Source organism: Stylophora pistillata, chromosome 7 (genome assembly GCF_964205215.1).
Source record: "Stylophora pistillata chromosome 7, jaStyPist1.2, whole genome shotgun sequence".
Classification (NCBI taxonomy): domain Eukaryota; kingdom Metazoa; phylum Cnidaria; class Anthozoa; order Scleractinia; family Pocilloporidae; genus Stylophora; species Stylophora pistillata.
Window position 1 is genome coordinate 29376875 of NC_142525.1, and position 24182 is coordinate 29401056.

The window sequence follows — 24182 nt, forward strand, 5'->3', positions numbered from 1 at the left end:
GAAAACAGGGCAGCATCTTCATATAGAAATCCCAAAGTTTTCATTTATAGTAAACCAATTTTATTTTATGTTGCTCTCCAGGGTTCCTGTGTTATTTACAATTTCCGCCTGAAACACCCCTTGCATCTTTTTCATACGATTCAGTTCAATCCCCGGAGTCTTTTTTCATAGTTTACCAATTTTAGTTTCCTTTAACGCTTATTACCTGCCCCAGCATGAAAGATCTTTGTCATTAAAAATAGACAATAATCAGTTCTTGAACCTTCTTCCGACCATCTCAGCGTTTCTCTCATATTGCATTAATGTAGTCATGAAAGTTCTCTCACGTTACGAAGGAATTTTTTGCTGGTACATGTCCTTCGTAAGACTTGAATAAAAGAAAGAAGGAGATGCCGCCGAGGTAGCCAACATACGTTTAGCGAGATAACAAAAGGGAAAAATAAAATCTATATCGAAGGATTAATTATTTACATAGCAAAGTCCTAAACTCCGAGCGACAGCGAGAGCAGTCAAACGACTTTAGCGGTAAGCTTATCCGTACACACCATCTATAATTTTCATTTTCAAAGAAAGAGTTTTCGTGTTCTCTTGTTTCTGTTCTCGCAGAGACTTTTCTCCGAAAATGGGTAAGATGTTGACATAGTTTCTATACTTATCGTATGCAATATAATCATAGTTCCTCAAGAACAACAATTGGAGATGGAACGGCGCAATATGATCTTAGCTGTTGTATTTCAACTCATTTTTGCCACCGATTTCTCCACCACTGCTTTGGAAAGCAATATGAACAGATCTGATCGAATTTTTAATCCCCTTTTTTTCACCGCGGAGGGAGATAATTCAACAGTTAGAGTCATTCGAGTAGCATGGATCTTAAAGCCTCCATACACAGTTTTATTGTCGAACGATTCTATCGCCGATAACCAAGGGTTTCATGGATTGATACAAGAAACATTACTACGTTACATGGTGGTGGAATGTGGCCTGTTATACGTTTCCCCCGTTATATACCACTTTGAATTGTTTCAAGTTCATAGTGAGCATACCTTGATAGATATGCTGAGAAAAAATGAGGTGGATTTAGCTTGTCCTGTGTTCGAGCAACAGCACATTCGGAAATACGGAGAATTTCACTTTTTCAAAATTATTGAGTACCCAGGAACGGAATTCATTCGTGATGATTTTGAAACCAATGCTCTCAGTGTCGTCTTGGAGTCGATTTTAAAGTCTTGGCCATTGTTAGCCATCACCATGAATCTCACGGCCATCGCCGGGATCATTATGTGGGCTCTGGTAAGTCTGTCATAGGGTTAAAATAGCATATACTTCTCGAGAAGCGAAAGGCTCGATATTTATGCTATGCTTAGAGGGGTATTGCAATTTGTAGCGCTGCTTTTGGAAGAGGAAAACCACAGAACCAATGCCCGCCCATCGAGGAGAGAACTTTCATTTCGATAAGCAACGGAGTAAATAACCACTTTTTATGAAAACTCAAGCTAAGTTAATGTTGCAGCTATAACTTCTTGATAGAGTAGAGAGTCAATGTTGAGATTAATTTGAATCGTTGCACCCTCAAAATTTGAATAAATTAAAGTGCAGATTCAAAACTTTGGTTCTTTATTGTGTCAACTTGCTGTAAGCATCGATCTAAGCAACCTAAACACCTGAATGCTTGATCTTCATGTAAAGACGATTTTCCGTGGGTGTTTACACTAACTCTATTAGACCTCCGAAACATCTTTGGGATGATTCACCTATTTCCTTTATGTGTTTTTTTTTTTTCGAAATTAAGGACACATATTGGAACAGAGATGAGTTTCCACGAAAGTTCCTTCAAGGGTCTTGGCAAGGATTCTGGTGGTCGTTTGTCTCTGTCACCACAGTAGGGTGAGTTGAGAGAACGTGTTTTATTTCTTTTCAAACTTCTTTTTTTTCTTTCTAGATTCTCAATTTAATTATCACAGGTTTTAGCGAATTTTATCACGTATGTTTGCTTAACCATAACCTTGGAAGTCGTTTTTTTTTTGGCTTTGCTATTTATGGATAATAATTTTATTCTTTTTGTGATAGCAACCGTAAGTGAAATTGCGGTAATATAAGTATACAAAGAGATTTATATTCTCTTGATGTATTCTTTAATATACTAAAGATGAAGGTGCTGACGATGTTTCAAGAACGATGTTGCTTTCTTTATCTTTTATATTTTATAGTACATTGCTATCGCTTTTCCTTTCAATACAACTCAAAGCTAAATCCAACTTAAAAATTGATTTAAAAAAATGACGTAAAGTCAGGAAAGATATCTCTTTGCACCAAATTGCGTTATATACATTGAAGTTGGCTGAAAATGACCTTTCCTAACCAATTTCTAGTTATTATAATTTAATGTCGATTGTTTTCTCTTTATCAATCAAAATATGCTTTTGAAACAGATACGGTGACAAAGTTCCAAAGTCCATTCCAGCAAGACTGTTCTCCACTTTATGGATTATTTTTGGAATGATTTTTATGACGATTTTTTCGGCTCACATCACGTCCGTTCTCACGGCTCTTTCACTGGATATGGAACCAACCAGTCTCGAGGGTGTTAAGGTTGAATTCCGTGAGATCCCTTTAAAATCCGAATATACTTTTTGTAAATTAGTCTACTTTCGTCTTTTCCTTTTCTTTTATTTTGTTTTGTTTTTTGCCTTTATATTCATTTATTTCTTTGCTGATTTTTTTTCTCATGGTAACTAGGTTGCAGTGTTGGGCAATGGAACTGAATACCAACATGCAGTTGAGCAAAATGCTCAGCCGAAAGGTAACCTCAATAAATAATTTGGATATATCAACAAAGTTGAAATGGTAAAATGGCCACCGTAACGATTACAAAAGCTGACGTTTCGAGCGTTAGCCCTTCGTCGGAGCGAATAGAGGAATTGTGGGTTGTGTGTGCTTTTAAATGCAGAAAATGGAGCTACGTTATTGGTTCGGAGCATGGCAACAAGAAAAACTCGAATAAATTAGTGGAATGAAAAGCGTTCGTTGATCCCTGTGGGATTTAGACTGCCGGTTTGAAAGATGAGCTTTTGTTCAAGAGTTTTACGGCTTTCCGTGCTACCTAAGTGTAAGGGAAGACCGCCGATTGCCATATGTTGCTTAGAATGATTAGGTAAACTCGACCCGACTCGATAAAGAGTGACTTAGTTCATTTAATGTCAAAGTCGATACTCAAAAGTAAATTAAAGGGAAATTGATAGGATAGCATCTGTTTAAGCTATGCTCACTGACGCTAATACTAAATGGTAGAATCAGTTATATTGATAAACTTTTCGACGAATTTCAAGAAACTGATCAATATTGATTATTATCTGGACTTAACTCCTAATGAGAAAGCATGCATTTTTATTTCTGAAAAAAATAAAAACGAAAAAATACATCTGGATTTTACAAAAGTATTCATCGACTATATTTCTTGTGAAATCAACACCGTGACTAGCCAAGGCTGTTTTACTTAATTATTGTTCTCAATACTAAATTGACTTTTTCTCTACCTCCACATTTTGTTCATTTGTTTCGTTCAGTCTACGAAAAAATAGACGACATCATTAAGGCTGTCAAAACAAAGGAAGTGGAAGGAATGTTCCTGGATCGCTACATTGCTTCCTATCACCAATCCAGAAGTGACTTGGCATCTCATATTTCCCTCAAGAGCTTGAACTTTCCCAAGGAGGTCGGCGTGCTTTTTTCTAAGGATAACAAAGAACTTGCGTCTTGCATGGAGTTTCATCGTCCAAGCATTATGATGCTGACTCAAACTATCACTTCTTCTTACAAGGTATGGGCCGTTCCTATATCTATAATTTTTTAGACAGAATTTTAAGCTACAACGTGAATTATAACATAACCAAAGTAAAGCGCGCGCTCTGATTGGTCAATTTAGCGTCCCCCATTTGCCCATGGGTGTACGCTGCTGACGTGAGCAAATGCAAAGACTCTTTTTCCGCGCGCGCTTGTTTTTTCTGGTCACGTAAGATTTGTTAAATAAACGGGAACTCTTTAGCTACAATGTATCAATGTTATGTTATAAAACAAATGGTAAACACCACACCGTACACTATAGAGTTATGGATGCACTTGGGAGGTTTGCTAAGCACTCAAGAAGCTAGAGTCGCTCTCGGCTATCGCCTCGAGCGACTCTTACGCTTCTTTCGTGCTTAGCAACCTCCCGCGTGCATCCATAACTCAATAGTGTACGCTGCGGTGTTTACCATTTGTTAAATGTGGCAGAGGCAGTCTACGCCTAACATATATACAATATTCCAAATTTCATTTTTCAATATAATAGAAAGAGTAGTTGGAACCTCCCTAAATCGCGCACCCCTAACAGACAAAACTTTTTTAATTTTGAATTCATCACTACATGTTACTGGAATAATGTTACGTAGTAAAAACAAAAGACTAACTAGAAAACCAAAGAGAAAATATCCGGACACCCCCACATTTTAATAACACTTCAGCACCATTCTATTTAGTTTTTCTTTTTTTTTTTTTTTTCTGTCTTGTCCTTGTCTAGTTTTAACATATAACTGAAATTCAAGTCAGCCCAAGGGCATATAGCTACTCTGAGTTTATAATACCCTTTCCTTCTACTCGAAGCGTGAATTTTTCTTTATAACAAATAAGAGTGTGATTATTACCACGAACCAGGGACATGGGAACATGTAGGATCAAGACACAGACGAGCATTAAATTATATTCATGGGTCAACAAGATCATCAAAAACCTTCTTTTGTCTTTCTCAGTTCATGGAGAAAAAGAGAACAAGAAAAGTCAATTTGTTCGATACGTCGTCGTCATATCTTAATGGTTTTATGTACATAACCCTCGGCATACTTGCTGGTTTGCTTATAAATGGGACACTCTGGCAAATACTCAGAAACAAATGCAAGACTGAAGTCAATAATAACTTAATTTCTGGTAAGTGTCATGTGATAAATAGGAGAGGCACTGGTTTAATCACTAGCGCGTTGAACTTGAAGTAGAGAGGTCTGGGTGCCAGGTCATTGTGTGATTTTGTTAGGCAAGACACTTTGCTCTCACAGTTCCTCCCTCCACCAAGGAGAATAAATGAGTAGTGGAGAGATTTCAAGGAATCTCGACGAAATGCTTCGGGGAAAAAACCTTCTGGTAGTTTCATGCTATAGAAAACAGGTAGATGAGCCAGTTGACTCCAAAGCACATTCGACCTTACATCGCTTTGAAGAAGTCAACGTAGTTTGTTCTAGCAACACTTGTCTCTTGGGTAGAGTAGTGATTTGTCAGTGAATACTTTTGTAAAAGCTCTTCGAACGCCGCATCAAGCTTACCTGCTGCTGCCTCTCCCACAGCCGGTAAGGAGTGCACGCAACTGAAAACATAAGAAAGCAAAGCCGACTTAATTCGTTGACAATATCTTATACTCCCACACGGACTTCTCCTTTGCAATAACGGACATGACTGAAGGCCCTCTCATCACTTCTGTTTCTTAGTAGAGCCAGTGAAGGAAGGGCAGCTAAGAAGAAGCGAAACCATCCGAGAGGAACTGGAAACGGCAAAACTAATGCTATCTCAAATCCAAGAGCAATTCAAGAAACTCGAAGCTGAAGTTCTCAGATCGTGACTGAAGTGGCCAAATTTCATACATATCATGTACATAAAATAACATTAGTCTGACCTTGTATTAGCACAAGTTCCCCAAATGGGTCTCTCCTTAAGCAAAATGAACAACCGGGACAATTTCACTTAAAATTGCAATCTCAATCATGATCTCAATTTCATCTGGTCTTCATGTGGGACTTTCCAGCTTGGTAACCACTATACGACGTTTCATTACGGGGATCCTCATCACGGAGTCAATGACCTCAGAAGCCGCATCAGCTCAAATATATATATATATATATAGTTATATATATATATATATATATATATATATATATATATATATATGACCATAGCAGACTTACGGTTGCGGAATTTAACGCTTAAATCATGTGGTGTTTTATTAAAATGTACCGCTACTTCACAGGTATTTTTCTTAGTGACCATAGCAGACTTATGGTTGCGAAATCTAACTCTAAAATCATTTGTAGTGGAACCAATGTATTTTAGGCGACATTTCTTGCATTTTCTTTAAGAGTAATCATTCAGTTTTTAAAGAAAACTTTTTATTACAAATTCATGGCACAGCCATGGGCCCTAAGAGCGCCTGCAGTTATGCAGATCTTGCCATGGGTGAAATAGATTTTCAGGCTGTTTTCTGGCCCCATAAAGCCGGCTTTGTGGTGGCGACACCGTGATAATGTTTTTTATCTCTGGCAACAAGGCCTTCCGGCACTACATGAGTTTACTGAATTTATAAACTCTTTATACCCCACTATAAAATGTCGAATTAGTTTTTTCTGAACGAGAGTCCATGTGCTAGATCAGTTTTACTCTACATCTTATCGAGGGTTTTATCCGGACAGACGTTTATTCAAAACCAACTGATAGTCACCTGTATCTCCCCCCATCAAGTGCCCATCCTAAACACGTTTTCAAAGCTATTCCTTATAGCGTGGCGACGAGGTTACAAAGAAATTGCTCTCAACAAGCTTTTCTTGCCCAGAGAATAACTGAATACAAGGGTTATCTGGTTAATCAAGGTTACCCTTCTAAATTAGTAGATTATCAGTTTCGTAAGGCCTCTACCATACCTAGAAGTGATCTACTTGGGACTCATGCCAAATCTAAGAGGAAATTATTCCCATTTGTGACCACATTTAATCCAAATTTACCTGACGTAAGTCGCATCATTAGAAAACATCTAGGTATTTTGGAATCCAATTCCAAGTTAAAAGAGCTTTTTCCTTCAAACTCCATCATAGCATCCTTCCGCAGATCTAAAAGCCTCAAAGAATTGTTGGCGCCAACCCGTTTTGGCCCTAAAATCGAATGCGAAGGAGCTGCTGAGGTTAAGGGATGTTTTAAATGTAATAGAACAAGACTATACGATCTTTGTCGCAACTTCTTGGTTGAATCGAATTCCATTTTAAGTTTTCAAACAGGCAAGAGTTACAAGATACGATCGAAACTTCCCTGCCATGACTCTAAGAACATCATTTATTTGGCTTCGTGCAAGAAATGTCGCCTACAATACATTGATTCCACTATAAATTATTTTAGAGTTAGATTTCGCAACCATAAGTCTGCTATGGTCACTAAGAAAAAGACCTGTGAAGTAGCGGTACATTTTAATAAAAGACCACATGATTTAAGCGATTTCTCATTCCAATGCATTGATCAAGCGCAGGCAATCGTAAACAATTCAAGTAACATCGAGAAACTTTTAATTACCAAAGAAGCATATTGGAGCGCACAGTTGCTCTCTCTGCCACCTTTTGGCTCGAATAAGCGCCAGGAATTTCACTCCGAAAAAAAGAATAAACTATGATTAATGTGGAGAATTTTTCTAATTGGGTGGGCATCAAAGGTCCCGGTCTCAGTTTTGATTGGGAATTTTGGTACAATTCTCGCCTTATTTCAACGCTGGTTCCTTAACACTTTCAGTAGACTCGACAATCTTTTAGTTTCTATGTTTGCTTTTCTCGTAGATTGTGGTAATTTTGCAGATTGTGATAATCTTTCGCGTAGTTATACTGTTTTTGTTAATACGTGTCATCACGCCCTCCCTGTAAACCTATTTAAGGAGATTGTAAGTTATTGTATTACAACTGATGAAGGTCTTGGACCAAAACGTTTTTTATCAAACTTTTAGATTTTTTATGTCTTTCTTCGCTCAAAGTTGTCCTTCCTCGTGTGCCATACTACTTCTCCTATCATTTATCGAGGTTTGGACTATGAATCCTTTTGGATCCTTCTGGCGCGGCGTCTCTGTCGGCTCGAGGCCTGTTAACTAGTTATACATATATATATATAATTATATAGTGCGCGAGGTAATTTAAACTATTAAATATTCAATGTAGAAAATGTAAGAGACATTTTTCAACCACAGCTTTTTTCAGAAAACCGGGTTTTGTAGGTTCTCAAATTATTCAAAGGCTTGAGGAACTGTGATGCTGCGTCGTGGGGGTAACAAGGTAATTTGGTTATATCAACTCAGTTAAAATTGTAAAATTGGCCACCGTAACGAATAAAAAAGCTGATGTTTCGAGCGTTAGCCCTTCAAAGGCTTGCGCTGTTCTGTTATTAAATAAGGTGGTATTACGCCAAATGACTAATTCATGATATCTCTATCTCCATTACTTCAGTCCTTTTCAAAACAAAACAAAAAAACAAAACAAATTTAAATTAAATTTATTCAGCTCAATTACATGCGTCCTGCTATTCAGTTCTTCCTTTTTGTCTTAGATGTGATTAACTTGACAGAGCGTTTCAGTGCCCCTTTATTCAAGTGTAAATTTATCATCAGGTATTCAATGCCTAACATAAACTTGGTGCATAAATTGAACGTTGTTTTCTTAACTTTACGAGATTCCAACCGCCTTTTAAAAGTTGCTTTGAACTTAGCATTGCAATCTGTGCCTGGAAGAGTCACACCATCCTTCTCAAATCCTCTGATAAAGGTTTTATTTAGCTCTATTTATGTACCATATTAAAACTTACGAGGTAAATGTTAGTCCGAGTATCTAAAACAGGATGCTTGCCTTTAGAAAACCAGTATGTAAACAATATCCATATGAATAATTAAACACCAGCAAAATTTGTCAAAAAACGCAACGTCGAAGAGTTCAACTTCATGTGCATCTGCGAGGATAACGGCAAGTCAATTAAAAGGAGCATTTTTCGGTAAGAAGAATGACTGGTTGAGTATCGTTGATAAAACGATTTTTAAATTGGAGATGGAAGGTCGGGCATTCACTGTTTTATTACTTTTCGTCTTTCAATTTTGCAATTTAATTTTTTCTCATTCAGCAAACTATGGTTATAAACTGAGAATACCTAAAGTTTTGAAGGAGAAACTGCCACCATAACAGATCAATTGGTTTAACTTTTACGCTAACCTTATTTCTGTCATTCATCAACCTTAGGCTTATACCCATTTACAAGAGAACTAAAAAAAAAGGTTTTACCACCATTGTGGACCTAACTGATTAAAATAGCAAGTTTCTATGGGATATGAATAGTCAATTCATTTTCTATGATTTAGTACATCTTTGTGCATTTTTCCCCTCATAGACCATTTCTTTTCATTTATAATAACTATCAGATGCCTGTGCCTTCTAATTTTTCAGTAACAGATGCGGTGTTGCCAAAGTATTTTACTCACCTTTCTTTTCTTTTTGCTTTAGAGGAGAATTCATTCGATGTTTTCTAGTTTTAGTTTTGCTTAGTCCCATGCACAAATAACCCTGCACTATTTATAATCGATTTCTTCATGATAATATTTCCTCTTTCAACAGAATATTGAGGGAAAGATTGAAAATGTCAGTGTCAGTTTTTATAGTGATTTTTTGGACAGCGAGATTGCAATTGTGCACTGCTGCCCTTTGGAACGCCTCCGTCTACCGAAATTACACGACAAGAAACGAATTGCTTAACACTTCATCTCCTTCATCGACGCTGAATTTCCAAAAATTAATAATAGGCTGGATTCATAAGCCACCCTATTTGTACGCAGTTCCCAACGCTACGACACCGTCGGGGATGGGAGAAGAAGTGGTACTGAAATTCTTTACCCGTTGTGGTGCAACATTCCTCCAAGATCGCCATGCTAGCAGCGAATTTGAAATGATTAGCCTTCTGAGGCACAACAAAATCCACGTTGCTGCTCCGATATTCGAACCCACGAGCCATAGACATTACAGTGAGTTTTATTTTATTCAAACCCATGATTATCCGGGCACAGTATACATTTCTATCGAAAACAGAGAAGATGTTGTGCTCAATGCTGTTTTGAGCGCCTGGCCTTTGTTCGGCATCAATCTTGTTCTCGCGGCAATTGCTGGTATATTTGTTTGGGCATTGGTAAGTTTCACATCATTCAATATTTTACATTTTAAAAGTTCCTTCAACGTTTCTGTATTATTTTGCAAAACCATTGTGACTTTCATATCACGGCTCTATTTTTTGACTTTGTTTTTTATTCTTTCGTTCATCTTTATCTCATTGGTGCCCTTGTATTTGTTTTTGTTTGACCCGTAGGACACCTACTGGAACCCCGAAGAATTTAATCGTCCATTCCTCAAAGGCTCCTGGGACGGCTTTTGGTGGTCTTTTATTTCCATGACAACTGTTGGGTGGGTGAATTAAGCAATAAACCACACTTTCTATCTTTTGACCGGCTAATTAAACACGCACGATGTTGGAAGAACGCAAGAAAACTTTGTAAACCACGAGGCTGCGCCAAACTTTTCCCGCGTTTTCCTAACATCCCAAGTGACGTATCAGTCAGGAAACCGATAGAAATTGTGGTTTATTGGAAAAGAGAAAACTTATCATGTGGTCCATATACCTTGAAATGTTGACTGATGATCACTCAAATGAACCTGTAAGAATTATTTCCCGTTTTTATCTAACAGGTATGGCGACAAAGTTCCAAAGTCAGCTAGGGCGCGTATATTTTCTGTTATTTGGATCACATTAGGTCTCATTAGTATGTCAATCTTCACGGCTCATATCGCCTCTACCTTGACGGCTCTCTCCATGGAACATGAACTAAGCCTGAAGGAGCTCAAGGTTTGTTGCTAGAGATAGACATAGATATCTGTACAAGCAAATTATCCGAAAGATACACAAAAGCAATAAGGAATGTTTTTAAGCTACTTGGTTGGTTCCACGGAAATTTTCTGTAGAAGAAGGTTGCACAAATATTATCTTCTAGATTTATTTATCATGGTACATCAAAACATTTGTGTCCGTTTCCTGAGACCGAACAAAGCAAAATGAAGCAAAGTATCCGTTTTCCTTAGAACCAGTCAATGAATGTGTAATATTTGAAGCAGCTTCGCCCATGATATTTTTGTAATCTCCTCGCTCAAATCTAAAGTTATTAAGATAAAGGCTCATAGTTTCGAAAGAAACTGTTTGAGGCTGCGTCGGTGGGAGTAACGAAGTAATTTGGATATATCAACAAAGTTGAAATGGTTAATTGGCCACCGTAACGATTACAAAAGCTGACGTTTCGAGCGTTAGCCCTTCGAGCGTTAGCCCTTCGTCGATTCGCTCCGACGAAGGGCTAACGCTCGAAACGTCAGCTTTTGTAATCATTACGGTGGCCAATTTACCATTTCAACTTTGTTGATATATCCAAATTATTAAAGTTATAAAGAGTAGAGTATTTTTCCTTTTCCTTCAGATTGCAGTGTTAGACAACGGTACTGAATATCAGCATGCACTTGAAGAAGATGCAATTCCTACAGGTATAATTAGAGCTGAGAAAGGTAGTCGTTTGGATAGTTACAATGATTAACTCAAGAACAGTTAAGCAACTACTACAACTGATGAACAGGTCAGAAAAACACGGCATTTGTTGGCAGTTGATCTTAGAACAACTGAATTCGTTCTTCATTAACAAGGATGATGCTATGTTGTTTATTAGTTATTAGAGTTCGTCTTGAACTGAGATATACATGTAAGGTGGGCATTTCAAACTATTAAAGTTATACTTATCTTGCCAAAACGGACGAAACTTAGAATTGCTTGATTATTTCAGTATTTGGAGATATTGATGGCGCCATTCAAGCTTTAGAAGCCCGTGAGGTAAATGGAATAATGTTGGACCGCCTCACTGCCTCTTTTTATCAAAAGCAAGATAAACTGAAATCATTGGTCACCGTCAAAACAATGGATCTTCAACGAGATGTTGGTTTCCTTGTCTCAAAGAGAAGAAAGTTTTTCGCAGAATGTTTGGAGTATTTTCGCCCAGATATTTACCAGTTTGGTCTGTCGCTTACACAGTCCTTTAAGGTAACTTGAATTATTTATATACATGTGTTATTGACCAAGCATAAGGTCAAGATGGCTAGATAATGGCCGAATTCTTTAATTGCATTCTTATGCACCGAGACGAAATCGAGGTCCATAAAAATGGGATAAAAGAACGAGGCTAACATCCAGCCATCTTTATATCGCAAAAAATCGTCACTTTATTAAGAAATAAGACTTGTTTATCTCGGGAGAGGGGAAAGAAAGCCAATTGTTTTTGAAGCACAATGAATCCACGAGAGTCGTTTAAGTTTTCTTTGTTTTGACTGTCTTCTGCCGTCGTCTAAAAAGAACGAACTTTTTATTTCTGCAGCAGTACATTTTTTCTTGCGCAGGATCAGAGCAGGCAATCCCAAGCGAGCAAGATGGGCCTATCTTGCTCGCTCGGGTAGCCAATTAGATCACAGGATTCGCTTTGCAGTGTCCACAGGCAATGCCGGCGATCTAATAACGGATAATCTTTATTTGTACTCGCATTCATACTTGCTCTAAGCAAAAAAGTTTTGTCTACGGCAACTAGTAACAGCTATATAATTATAAACTACAAAATAAAGAAGTACTTAAAAAGGTTACAGAAATCAACAGGAGACTAGAATACAGTAAATTGGAAAACAATACGCTGCTAATAAGTACATACGTTGTAAATAAGTATATAAGTTGCTAATAAGCACATAAGTAGCCAATAGTCTTTGACTAGATCGCATTTTACTGACTCATTGAAGTTTGAGATTGATAAAGTTTTCAAATTTTCACCTATTGAGTTCCATACTTTGGGGCCCTTAAATCTTAAATTAAATATTCAATAATTTGTTCTTACTTTAGGTAAAGAATAGGACAAATTCGAAGTACTTCTAGTGTTGTAGTTATGTTTTTTATTTACTTGAATGAAAAAAGTATCAAACACATGGTAAACGTCTATTGTGAAATTTATACAAAAAGGCTGCAGTAGAGAAGACAAGGTCAGGCAGTTTAACAATATTTAAGCGCTTGAATATTGGACTAGAATGTTCATGGAAATTAGAGAAAGTTATCACTCTCATTGCTCTCTATCGCATAAGCGCACGTGAGATATTTTATTAGATAACTTGTTTTTAGGAAAGTTGTTTTACACCTGTTAAGTTCATTTAGTCAAAGGCTTATATTTCCCCTCGCCTATTACATATTCGCAACAAGCAGTTAGCTTTGACCGTTTACCTTCTTTTTTCTTGATAAGAACTTAAAAGCATTATTATTCCCCTCTAACAGTTGAAACTTCAAAATCCTGAGAAGACGGCGAGTGTTTTCGGTGACCAATTCACCAAGTTGAAACTTGTGCTCTACATATCATTAGGAGTTTTATCAGCCTTGATCCTGATGGGCATTCTATGGGAATGCTTCCGTTCCAAAAAGGCACAGCAGAAAGTGAAGCGTAACCAGGGTGAGTGTTCACATCAGAGATTGATACCAACCTCGTTTCCAGGGCCATATCATTTGATATATGTGAAAATTGACATTCATAAGGGAGAGAGTACTCAGGAAATGATCGAAGGATTTTTGGGGGGTCTTAAAATTTTCGATTTTGGAACTTTTTGGGTAAAAAAATTTTCTTAGGTATTTTATTCAGCTAGCTTGATTTAAGTGGGGATTCTGGGTATTTAAAACAATCTAAAAATTGGTGAAAGTTCCCGCGTATCCCAGCCGGGTACTGAGAAATTCGACAACGGTTTTTTTTTTTTCTTCATTTTTCGCTTGAAATCCAGGTGATCATTACATCAAACATATTGTAATTCAGGCTGATAGTTTCTAAAGAAACTGTTTGGAGCTACGTCGGTGGGGGTAACGAAATAATTTGAATATATCAACAAAGTTGAAATGGTAAATTGGCCACCGTTACGATTATAAAAGCTCACGTTTCGAGCGTTAGCCTTTCGTCGGAGCGAATAGAGGAATTGTGGTTGTGTGTGCTTTTAAAGGCAGAAAATGGAGCTACGTTATTGGTGGGAACATGGCAACGAGAAAAACACGAATAAATTAGCGGAATGAAAAGCGTTCGTTGATACCTGTGGGATTTAGACTGCCGAACTAGTGCTCACACTCAATTGTTTTTCATTCGGGAACAACTTTTTCAAACAAACCAATGGTGTAGCCGTGGGTACCAAAATGGGACCTAGCTATGCCAATCTTTTTGTAGGTTTTGTCAAACACCAATTTTTCAGCTAATACAACGGCTCCAAACCTGAACTCTACGGTCGCTACATCGACGACTGTATCGGCGCCACCTCCTCTACCAGCGAGGAGCTGACTCAATTCATAACCGCAGTCAATTCTTTTCAAACGGACTCTGAAGTATACCTGGGAAATTTCTGAAAATTCTTTGGAAAGAGTACCATATAACCCCATACATTAATTATGCATTCCACTTATTTGTCTTTCACGACAAACTTTAAAAACATAGTCTACTAGTCTGAATGCTTAATTAATGTATGGGGTTATATGGTACTCTTGCCAATTCTTTATCCTTTTTAGACATCAAAGTTTCAATTGAAGGCAACGGTTTATGCACTAGTGTGTATTACAAACCTACAGACTCGCATAATTACTTGTTGTATTCGTCTTCGCATCCATCTCACGTTAAGAATTCCATTCCTTTTTCTCAGTTTCTAAGACTCGTCGTTTATGTAGTGATGACTCTGATTTCCACCACAAATCAGAGTCGATGTGCCAGTTTTTCGATAAACGTGGTTACCCTGATTCTGTCGTTCAAGCGGGTTACCACCGCGCCCAACTTATTGATCGACATTCAGCACTACAAACGTCACAAAAGGAAGATTCCGACCGTATTCCATTCACTCTCACGTTTCACCCTCACAACTACTCAGTTAAATCCATCATTCTTAAAAACTTTAAATTACTTCAAAACGATCCAGAGACAAGCACTATCTTTTCGCAGCCTCCGCTCATTTCATTCAAATGCGACAAAAACATAGGCAATTTTTGGTCAGAAGTTCTTTTCAGACTAATGACCAACCAGGCACTTTTAAATGCGCTCGTGCACGATACAAAACGTGTCCTTTCATTCAAAACACTGAGAAAATATCGGGACCCAAATGATCCATTAACTGATCACCGATCACTTCACGTGCACCTTCGCCAATGTAACCTATTGCATAACTTGCACTTATTGCAAAAAGATATACATCGGCGAAACAGGCAGAAGACTATGTGATCAATTCCGAGAACACCTTCGCGACGTGGAGAGGAATGACAAGGACACATCGAAACCAGTCGCCAGACATTTTAATTTACCTAATCATTCTAAGCAACATATGGCAATCTGCGGTCTTTCCTTACACTTTGGTAGCACGGAGAGCCGTAAAAATCTTGAACAAAAGCTCATCTTTCAAACCGGCAGTCTAAATCCCACAGGGATCAACGAACCTTTTCATTCCACTAATTTTTCGTGTTTTTCTCGTTGCCATGTTCCCACCAATAACGTAGCTCCATTTTCTGCCTTTAAAAGCACACACAACCCACAATTCCTCTATTCGCTCCGACGAAGGGCTAACGCTCGAAACGTCAGCTTTTATAATCGTAACGGTGGCCAATTTACCATTTCAACTTTGTTGATATATTCAAATTATATTGTAATTCAGTTTCGTCTCTGGTATAATTAAACGCAACATCAAGTTTCGCAATAACTAGATGAAATGAACACGGTGTAATTTACGGTTCGTTTCATTTTTTTCTGCCAGCAGACTTTAACAACCGCGCGTTCAATGAAAAGAAAGAGATTTTTGAGGAGCTGGAGGAAGGAAGGAGAGCTCTGCATAGAGCTCAAGAACAGCTTGAAAAACTACATGCTAAATTTCAGCAATGATGTTGCCATTACACCGTGATATAGAATTGCATTTCAATGTAAACTCACACAAGTTCTTCTATTCATGTGTTGACAAGAGTTTGACCCTTGTGGGGTAGGGGAGGGGGGGACTGGATGCAACTGTTTCCCCACCCTGACGTCGTTGACACAATCTGTTCTCCGTACATTTTCCAAGGTGCTGACAAGGAGAACTTGTTAAACAATCGAGAACTTCTTTAGTTGCTGATCATTTCCTTTATTCTCATCACCTTAGTATGAGATTCAGGAGTGGTATTGTAAGGAGAATATAGCTGCTACAAGGGCGTAGCCAGGGGGGTCCTGGGATGCCTGTGACCCCCCCTTGGTAGGCCTTCTTTTGAGCAAACAACCTACAATATTCAGGCGGTGAAAACGCCATGACAATATCTTGGCCTGCCCGCTATACTCTCACTATTCATCCCAAAACTGTAACATTAAGTAAAACATGCACGGCGGGGAGGTCGACATGACAATCTGGTGAGTAGCCTCTGTGACCCCCCCTTTGAAAAATCCTGGCTACGCCCCTGTGCTAATCATCGCACCAATGGGTTAAACGAATAATGCCTAAATGCATTAAAATAAAATCGCTATGTAACAAAGCCGCAGACATGTAACAAAGCAGCGAGCGATTTCCTCTTTACCCAGCATTAATAGCAAACAAATTGGATCTAAGCCCGATAAGATATATCAATGTTTGTGACGCAACAAAGAAGGAAAAAGGCCAAACAGGCTACCGCCTAATTGAGGGTCTCGATGGGGTGACGGTTTTTACGGCTAATGGTTTAATATTTTTGGCCATTTCATGGCTAACGGTTAGCTTCCTTCCTTGGTTATCAAAAAAGAAAACTTTATGACCAATTTATTTTACAGCCAAAGATTAAAATTTATCCGCAGCTCTTGGGCCTAGCAGCTAAATTGTTTGGCCTTTTATTCGGCCAATGGATTAGGGAGCTTTAGCAACGACGACGGCGACTGCAACGAAAACGTCGTGTCGAAATCTAACTTTTCGTTTTTGTAACTCTTTCGAGATTATTCCGATGTGTTTCACTTGGAAATTGCTGGCGAACTATTCAGAGACTATATCACTACGAACGCCGTTAAAGTAAGGAAAAAGAAAGAAAAATTAACCGTCATGCGCTCACGTTTTCGAGAAAACCTAAAATTTGGTTATTCACGTTGTTGTTTTGCCGAGAACGGCAAAGAAATGTACCAAAATGTTAAACGCACATGCAAGGCGATTGTCTTTGCTCATTAAGCCTATTGTTTTCTGCCGTTCTCGTTGCCGTTGCCGCTCTCGTTGCTAAAGCTCCCTAATGCCGTTGAAAGCATTTGTATGAAATGTGTCATTCAAACCATGGCTAGCTGTCGCCACATGAGCGGAATCAGGGCCGTCAGCTTTGATAAACTTCTCCTTCAAAACATTTCCAGTTGGATTGTTGTTTTTTTCGTCCATTTCGTCCAACTCGCCACGAGATAGATGTTGGATAATACCCGTTCCCATGGCATCCCCCATGACGTTGACAACTGTGATGAAACGGTCCCTTTTTGAAGACCAGAAAAAAAACCATTGTAGTTGTTTTGGGGGTAAAATGGGAAAGTGGGGCAAAAAATACAGCCAGTAGTGTTTTATAACTACAGTTTAAATCTTTTTATCCATGCTTTCCTAAAGGGGGAATTTTTTACACCGTGTTGAAACACTTTGCGATTGCCGGGGTGTCGTGAAGCCAAGACCAACGAAATCAGAACAGCCAATCAGAGGAAAGGAAAATACCCTGAGGAGCCGATGAAAACTCAAAATAAAAGCAAGCAAATTTCTGAAAGCGCGGGAAAAGAGAGTTACCCAGTCCTCATTAGTTTTGGTGTTGAACCTGTATGGTTCGGACAGTGACGCAATTTTTCTAAACAAATCACACAGTGGAGTAAAGCAAAATCAAAACTATCCCAGATCAGCTTGACACTAAATTGAAAATTGCTCTTGAAAGAGACGTTTAATATTTGCAACGAGCTGAGAAATGGGAATTCGAGCCTAGACCAATTTCGATTTCGCGGTAAGATAATCTGCCAACTGTACTATAAAGAACGCGTTGACGAACTCAGAATATAGAAGTTGGTAAGCATGTAACAAAAGTCCTACACGCTGCTAAGATTATAGCATCTTTGATATCGTGCTGTTCAAAACTAGAGAGAGATAGCGGAAAATTGAGGCTTGGTTGTCAAGCAAAGAAAGAACAATAACATGTCATGAAACTTGTCGGGAAACATGTCAGAAAGCACAAATCTCCTTTATAACACTCAAGGGCCTGGAACTTCTATCCAAATCGGGGCACATTCTTGAGACACTTCTAATTGTTTCGTATTTAAATTTTGAACTGAAAATATCATAGACTAGATTGGCCAGCACTGTACAAAATCAAATAAAATGAAGGTTGTACACTTACAGCAACCACTCAACCGCAAGAATTAATGAGTCCCAGGTCATGAAGAGGTAGATTCACCACCTGCAAAGCAATTATTGTTGTCATGAGCTGTGGCTGGAATCCCAGCAGCTCCCACTGCCAGTAACACGGAAATCACACTGCATCGTGAAGGAACAAAAGAAATATAAAAATGGTTTTCTGGGAAATTTTGCGCTACAAAGCCAAGAAAGTATTAAGTTTTACTAAATATCAATTTATTCCAAATCCTGAATTGCATTTACTGCCGATGTACATTAGTTCCTTGGCGACGTGATTTGCAAAAACCAGTTTCTCTTCCGAGACCAACGGAACTACTTGAATCTTCACATCATGTACAGGAAATTATATTGATATACAATGCATTGCTAACTTTGCATTAAATGCCGTATGTAGATTTATATAAAGTTAGTTCCGTCTTCGAAATTTGTTACAACAATTTTCTTTCGAAAATATCACATTACAGCATACTCACCATACACATCAGTGGCTGATCCAGAGCTTGAGCTGAGGGGGAGGGGGGTAGGGCAGTTTTGAGTGCGTACATCTGTCGGCTTTCTTCCCTCTGTGATTATTTTTTTACCCAAAATAAGAGGGGCCGCCTCCCCCCGGATCCTCCCACTAGATCCGCCACTACACATGTGACAGGAAGTTACTAAAAGGCAGGAACGAGCATACTTTGGTATTCCACATGTAGTACTCACCATATTGTGACAATTTTTCCCGGACTTAGATCTATGTCGTTTAACTGGGCCACAAATATCAGTAAAACTGGTCTGCTGAGAGCAGAGCCGTCCCTATTGATGGTGGCGCCCAGCGGTAGCATAAATCGACTTATGCGCGGATCAATTCCGTTGTTCTGTTTAACACATCGCATAGTGGTGGGAAGTGTTGCAGCGCTGAAGAGAAATAAGGGAACCAGAATTCATTGCGCAAGATAACATTCCAGTAAAGTACGAAAACCAAATAGAGGAATTTACATTAAGATAGTTTCTCCACAAATGAATCATGTAATGAGTTGTTAACAGCTTATTAAACATGAGCTTTGTACAACTCAATCAAAAGCGTAGCTTTTGGGGTTTTGAATGAGTTTTGGATTCACTTTCACCCTACACAAGGATGTGAGGTGAAAATGAATCCCACTTACAGTAGAGAATAGTAATGACGTTAAGAGTCAAACAACCTGATATGAGTAAAATGCAAGTTTGGACATTACCACGAGAAGATCTTGCTGAAAATGCAAAAGCCTATTCTGCAATATAGGATGATCCTAAATTGTAATACCTTACACTGCGATACTCTATACTAAAGCTGTCATCTTCAGGCCATCCTATGCCAGTTAAATAACGATTGACACCCTTCAGCTCCAGTTTTCCAGCGTCCTATCCCTCGCATAAGAAAATATTACAGCACATGATGTGTCTGTTGAAGTGTTGTTTAAATGAAGAGCTAGTTTTTTTTTTTTTTGCTCCAGAGGACGCCTTGTATGTAAGCAATGAAGGTAAACCTTCGTCGGTAATAGGGGGGGTACCTCTTACTTTCAGTTAAACGTAGCAGATCCCGTATCATCTGTATCTCTGGTTGCCTGAAATTTACCTGGAAGAAATACCAAATGCAGTCATCATTGCGTCTCTCAGGCCTTTGATAAATGCATATGAATTCTTCCTCGTAAAAGCTAAATAAATGATTGGTAGGACAAATAGGGCGTGGATGATTAAGCCGATAGTGTCTGTGACGATAGACATGCCAAGTTTCTGGATTGATCCCAAGATGTCATCCATTCTTGCCGCTCGTGCGGCAATCAAACTACAAACACCAAATGGTGAATACCTGGAACAGAAATGGAACACTCTTCTTCCTATAAAATCGGTTATTTTGTAAACCGACCCGTCCAAAGGTCTTAAAATCAGAGTATGATGTGCATGGTAAAAAAAAAATTTTCGGTCCAAAGCCCCAAAGCTGCTTTAGATCAAGGTCCTTTCTAAAAGATACATTGATGGATTACCTGAACTGTCTACCTACCAATCTTTTCCAGATTCCCTTTCTCCTCTAATCGGGCGATCAGCTTTTTCTTCATTTCATATAACTATTTTGTTTGGTCATTTCAATTTTTTTTTGCTGGTTATGTCTGTGGTTAACAAGCTGTGACTGATCGAGTTGAGGGAACGAGGTCCGGCGCTTTGCATCTATCATGTTTAATGAATCACTTCACAAGCGTTCCACCATTTCGTTAAGTGAAAGCCAAGTGAGCGCATTACAACCTAAAGTCAATCAGAACAAAGGAAAAATAAGTCGCGCTTTGTTTTTTATGTGCACCTCATTGATGGGGAATGTGACGTGAATTCCTTAGTCCAATCAGTGGACGGAGCAAATCAAAGCTAATGAATCTAGGGTCACTTTTGACACCCAACAAAGATTATTTCGCACTGAAAACCCACAAGTACTCCAGAAGAGATCCTTTATATACAAGAAGCTTATGGACAACCTAAAACTCACCACATAATCAAAGTGACCAGCATTAACACAGCATCGTTTAACGTCGAAAACAATTCATAAAGTGGTTTCCCTTTGGGATCAAGTTTTCCTATCACAATCCCAAAGATAATGGAGAACACGGTCAGGCCAAGAAGATTCACTCCGTCGTCCGATTTCATTCCCGCTGGGACCGTATTTGAAGCAGGATAGATCTGCTTTGACACTGTTGAGATTATTTCTGAACCATTTTGAAATGTTGAAATCATTTTCTCATTTGTGGCAATGGTTAGGTTAGAGTCTGAAGATAGCGAAATAAAAGAAAAAGGTTTTTAAGAAGCCTTCATGGACAATTATCGCTATGAGAGGGAAGACCCAGAAGAAATCCAGCTTTGGGCCTAAGTGGCTTTTTCTTATTCTGATCACATGATTTTTTGATACTCTGCCACGGATATAGGTACAGTTTACTATCTCTTACTTTGCACTCGCACGTTTTTCTCCTGATTAAGCACAAAGAATAGTAGAAAACTCGATCGATCAGTTCTTCTTTGTATAGCATACGTTATGAACACAAATGTACATACCTGCTTTAAAGTGGCCCCTATTAAATTACTGGGAAAACAGTTTCTAAAAAAAAAAAAAAGATATAGAAAGATCTAGAATTTGATTTATGTTCCATCATAATCACCAGAGTAAGAAAGATACGATATACTATGCCAAAATATACTATTCGCTCTGACCAAGTGCTGACGCTCCAGACGTCAGCTTCAGATGCCTCTTCATCAACTCAGTTGGTAAAAGAAAATCAACTCGCTACACTCCCCACCGGCCCAGCACCACCCAGTTCCCTTTAAAATTACTAGATTGTCTTTTGTTTTCCTAACAGGTAAATTTTTCTTCTAGTGATTTCTTTCTTCTTGTATTCTTTTGTTTCTTTTTTGTTTCTTTTTGTTTTTGTTTTTGTTTTTTTTGTTTTTGCTTAGCTACATAGGAATGAATGATCTCTAAAGTCAATGGATTATATCGATGAGTGAGAACACGTTTCTAGTATGTAACTTGTGGACCTGCACCTTCAGTTATTTTTTAGACTTTTTGAAAGTAAGAAACTTCTTAATACAATCAATTTACGCCGTACTGTATGTTCATTTTGGCAAAAAGGCGTCGGTGTTCTTTGGTTTTAATATTCGACTTCAACATGCGCCTCTTTGCTCCGTTTTTATAGAGTTCTAATAATGGAATATTTCCCGGCTGAAACAAGTCCGCTGGACTTTCATCTGAAAGACTCTAGAACCCTTTCATGTAAGTTGGAATACACTACCATTGACGGGCGAAATATAATCTATTTACATTCTAATGAAATAAAACTAACTTTTCAGCATTGATTCCGTGACAGACAATGCTCTGATGTATTTAGCTTCGGGTGTTTCTTTTGCCACTCAGAACTCTCTATTGTCCTTTAGAGAATCCTCCAAATAAACTACCACTCGTTAGAATACAGCTCACGTGAACACAATTTGTTTGCAGCAATATACTGCAGTGCTGGAGCAACAGAGCTGGCAAAAAAAATAATAACCTCCAAGTCTTCGCAAGGCTTTTATCAAGGTCGTTAATACATGCTTGCATTCACGATTCATTTCCTCTCTTTTACTATGTTGTGGAATAGATTTACCTTATCACGTCCAAAATAGAATCAAGGTTTCTACATTCCATTCTCTTGAAAGATGGTCCTTCCTTTTAAGGCTTATCCTCTTTGCCAGGCTTAATGGTCAGAACCAGTAACACATCCAAAAGCGCTGCTAAGACCATGGTGGACAAATAGTAAATTAGGGTTCGGCGACCAATTTTACCCGCTTTGCAGCATTCAGTCCTGCTACAGCTGTAGTTAGACTTGCTATGACGAGTGGAAGGATGATCCGTTCGCAGCATATTAAGCAACAGTTCGCCCGGAAATGACAAGAGCATGATGGTTGTGGCCTTTTTTCGGGGTCTTTGATTCCATTTACCGGAGGATTGACAGGGACTCCGATCACAAGACCAACAACTGTAGCAGTGACAAGTAACACTAAAAGCAAATTATTCCGGATTCCTGCTCCACAAGACTTTCCTTATCGGCAAAATCTTCCTCCATCAGTCATCTCCAAGGTTGCCATTTCGTGTAGGAGAGTCACTTAGCGAGAGCAAATGAAACTTCAACCTACAAAGATCTTTAATGAACTGTGCCTCTATTCAAACGCCTTTGACAATGATTAAAATGAATTATTTTGAAACCTACTATGCAGTTTCGATCAACTAAGACAGAAATGAAGTCTGCTTCAGCTTTGCATTGTCTCAGGCCTCCCTAAATTATACTCTTATTGTATTTACCTAAAGAAGCGTCTAGATTGGCTTTTAAGGCGCATAGTCTAAACAAAGCTTTCTTTGAGGATGGAGATAATTTCTCCGCCTTTTCAATGGAATTGAAACAAACCAAAAAAAAAAGAAAGGAAGAGGATACTTATTGAATTAAAATTCAAAGTAAGGCATTTTGCAAATATCCGGGGAAAAGACTTCAACTTCCGTCCAAAACTGAAAATACCTGCACAGGAATCTAGCACATTCTAATTCTATCACACTAACCCAAATCGTTTTCTTTGGTTCGAGTCATAGTGTGTTTACTTAGTGCTGTAACTTGTATCAAAATAAGCACGAGAAATTAAATCAAAGAATGAAATATGAACGATTTGTTAACCTTCAGACGTGTTTACGCATTGTAGCAAAAAAGCGTTCTGGAGCCGAGCAAATCAATGAAGCAGATCATGCAAATGGACGTAATAAGGCAACGAATTGGGATGTTCATTGTGTTAGTGAGGTTGTGCCGATATATCAAAATATAACTATTTTACAGTCTGTTACAGCCATCTGAAGGAGGTACTGGACAATATCTTGAGTTCTTAGCTGCGCTGTTCAAAACGGCCCAGAACTTTGCAGAAGTCACAACATAAACTGAGAATATAAACAACTCAACGTAAAAAAGTTGAATGTGTCATTTACAGAAATTGGCGGTTAATAAATTTCGCAGCGAAACGGAAACTTTTCCGGGAAAATGTTAAACGTGCGCGTCGTTCTTCACTCTTTTCACGGCGTAGGGATATTTTAGGTCATTTTACGGGGCTCATCAAGCAGAGAAATAGAGACGGCTTCGAGTTATCCAGAATGTTAGTTTTGTAAGATAAAGATACTCCAGATGTACAATGATAGAGGAAACAGGAGCCAGAATGGGAATAGAACAGATTGGACGCAAATGTGGTCCTTAAAACTTACACGACAGAACTTTTTTAAAAAAACGAAGAGACAAAACAATTGGCTTGAGTGATATGTTTCGTTACTTGACATCTCAGTGACGCAATCGAGATGGGTGCCCCCTTATGTTTATGTATGTCACGGTGCTAATTTTAAGC

At 38.5% G+C, this 24182-nt stretch overlaps 2 protein-coding genes and 1 pseudogene across 5 annotated transcripts; 2 read left to right on the plus strand and 1 right to left on the minus strand.

The window, feature by feature from the left end:
- The first annotated feature begins 268 nt into the window (after positions 1-268).
- Positions 269-7770, plus strand: LOC111320784 (uncharacterized). Of its 2 annotated transcripts, none has more exons than XM_088726784.1 (8): positions 269-525; positions 677-1293; positions 1793-1887; positions 2433-2592; positions 2740-2803; positions 3567-3820; positions 4788-4962; positions 5514-7770. In XM_088726784.1, exons 2-8 carry the CDS (start codon positions 700-702, stop codon positions 5642-5644), a joined length of 1473 nt encoding a protein of 490 aa, XP_088582910.1. In that variant the 5' UTR covers positions 269-525; positions 677-699; the 3' UTR covers positions 5645-7770. The 2 variants fall into 2 exon arrangements, with proteins under 2 accessions (XP_088582910.1, XP_022779217.2); XM_022923482.2 differs by having other exon boundaries at positions 5517-7770.
- On the plus strand, positions 7234-17241 carry LOC111320783 (uncharacterized). Of its 2 annotated transcripts, none has more exons than XM_088726783.1 (8): positions 7234-8808; positions 9423-9987; positions 10165-10259; positions 10542-10698; positions 11318-11381; positions 11675-11928; positions 13192-13363; positions 15681-17241. In XM_088726783.1, the coding sequence occupies exons 1-8, from the start codon at positions 8759-8761 to the stop codon at positions 15800-15802; spliced, it is 1479 nt and encodes a 492-aa protein (XP_088582909.1). In that variant the 5' UTR covers positions 7234-8758; the 3' UTR covers positions 15803-17241. The 2 variants fall into 2 exon arrangements, with proteins under 2 accessions (XP_088582909.1, XP_088582908.1); XM_088726782.1 differs by having other exon boundaries at positions 7922-8808; positions 15678-17241.
- Positions 17121-24173, minus strand: LOC111320696 (excitatory amino acid transporter 3-like; annotated as a pseudogene). Its single transcript, XR_015989299.1, has 7 exons — positions 22415-24173; positions 21330-21372; positions 20770-21104; positions 19870-20103; positions 18978-19172; positions 18259-18395; positions 17121-17361 (listed from the first exon to the last, which is right to left on the minus strand). The product of XR_015989299.1 is annotated as an excitatory amino acid transporter 3-like (transcript).
- Between the last annotated feature and the right edge of the window lie 9 nt (positions 24174-24182).

Coding starts and splice junctions, on each gene's coding strand:
- LOC111320784 (XM_088726784.1), top strand. CDS start 700: ATGGAACGGCGCAATATGATCTTAGCTGTTGTATTTCAACTCATTTTT. Junction 3,821..4,787: donor CTATCACTTCTTCTTACAAG/GTATGGGCCGTT, acceptor TGTCTTTCTCAG/TTCATGGAGAAAAAGAGAAC. Junction 4,963..5,513: donor CAATAATAACTTAATTTCTG/GTAAGTGTCATG, acceptor TCTGTTTCTTAG/TAGAGCCAGTGAAGGAAGGG.
- LOC111320783 (XM_088726782.1), top strand. CDS start 8,759: ATGTGCATCTGCGAGGATAACGGCAAGTCAATTAAAAGGAGCATTTTT. Junction 8,809..9,422: donor ATTAAAAGGAGCATTTTTCG/GTAAGAAGAATG, acceptor CTCTTTCAACAG/AATATTGAGGGAAAGATTGA. Junction 10,260..10,541: donor ATTTCCATGACAACTGTTGG/GTGGGTGAATTA, acceptor TTTATCTAACAG/GTATGGCGACAAAGTTCCAA.